The 1,194-nt window shown below is 34.3% G+C and overlaps 1 protein-coding gene across 1 annotated transcript in view; it reads left to right on the top strand.

The window, feature by feature from the left end:
* Window positions 1–799, top strand: part of ERMARD (ER membrane associated RNA degradation) — a 21,811-nt gene extending 21,012 nt beyond the window's left edge. Inside the window, exon 18 of the mRNA XM_029911056.1 lies at window positions 196–799. Coding sequence (XP_029766916.1) covers window positions 196–370 — 175 coding nt within the window. The 3' untranslated portion in view covers window positions 371–799. The remainder of the gene's footprint in view (window positions 1–195) is intronic.
* Window positions 800–1,194: the final 395 nt, after the last annotated feature.

Raw genomic sequence — 1,194 nt, 5'->3', positions numbered from 1 at the left:
CTGTCTTTTTCTCTCCACCCACCCTTGCCGTAGGTAAAGGACAAGTGATGTAGCAATGATCATGTGATAGTTGGGAGACTTGGAAATCAGGAAAAAGTAGCAGCCCCAAGTTGGGCATCATCAAGATCTGGTCTGTCTTTCTTTTAGAAAGTCTTTTTAAGAATGACTTTTTCATATTTTTTTTATTTCTTGTAGGTTTTTAAAGTCAATCTTGCAGTATACTGAGAACTTGGTGACCTACACAAGCCCAGAGAAAAACAAATGGGATGAATCCATGGAGCTTACGCACAAAGCTTTGATAAAAATTTGGACTTTCAGCGAGAGAAAGCTAACATTAATGCAGCTAGCGACACAAGTGAAGCTGTCTTGAAAACACTTGGTTTCTGTTACATCTCAAAATTATTATTTTTTAATGCCTCAAAACTTAATGTGGCCAAAATTCTTAGAATATTTCTACTCCTTTCTTTGAGTGCAGCTTCCATCAAAATGCCTTTGAAAGCAGAATTTGGCATTTACGTAGCGACAGTGTTGCTGATTGGAGTTGGATAAATGCATTCCTGAAAATGGAACATTTGTCAAGTGCACAATGAGACTCTGAGCTCTTACCTCAAAATGATTTGAAATGTATCTATTATTTTAAGTGTATTATGTGCTTTAAAGCTTGATTTTTTTTTATTATTATTATTATTTTTTATAGTGTACCTGAAAATGACCAGGAAAACAACTGAAATAAATGTATTGGGAAAAATATTGAACTGAAAAAAAGCTATCAGTGTGGTGAAGCTAATATTTGGCCCTTTCCACGGCCACATGCGACCCATTCTCTCTCATATGCGCTTAAACAAATATCCCCTCCTCCCCCCAACAACAACAAAACCATGTTACAACATTTTGAGTTAACAGCATTTCCTGAATCCTTGTTTGCTGATATTAGCACAGAAATGGGCAAACCTTGGTGTGTGATTTAAAAAAAAAAAAAAAAAAAGTTTGTTGTCTAGAATTTGCAACTGTTTACGTGCGAAAATACTAACATATTTTTGAGTTCTCAGCAATAAGTATTGAGTATTTTTTACACTCACTGTTGTCATGGTACCTTTTTTGATTAGTTTAATTTTTCATTTTATCTGCTAGTACCAATCTTTAATGATTCATAGTTTGGGTAGAAATTTGGTTTTGTACATTGAAAATTAGAAA

Source organism: Terrapene carolina, unplaced genomic scaffold, assembly GCF_002925995.2.
Source record: "Terrapene carolina triunguis isolate 2854851 unplaced genomic scaffold, T_m_triunguis-2.0 Scaffold85, whole genome shotgun sequence".
Classification (NCBI taxonomy): domain Eukaryota; kingdom Metazoa; phylum Chordata; order Testudines; family Emydidae; genus Terrapene; species Terrapene triunguis.
The sequence above is the reverse complement of the archived record's forward strand: the minus strand, read 5'-3'. Positions and strand labels throughout refer to the sequence as shown.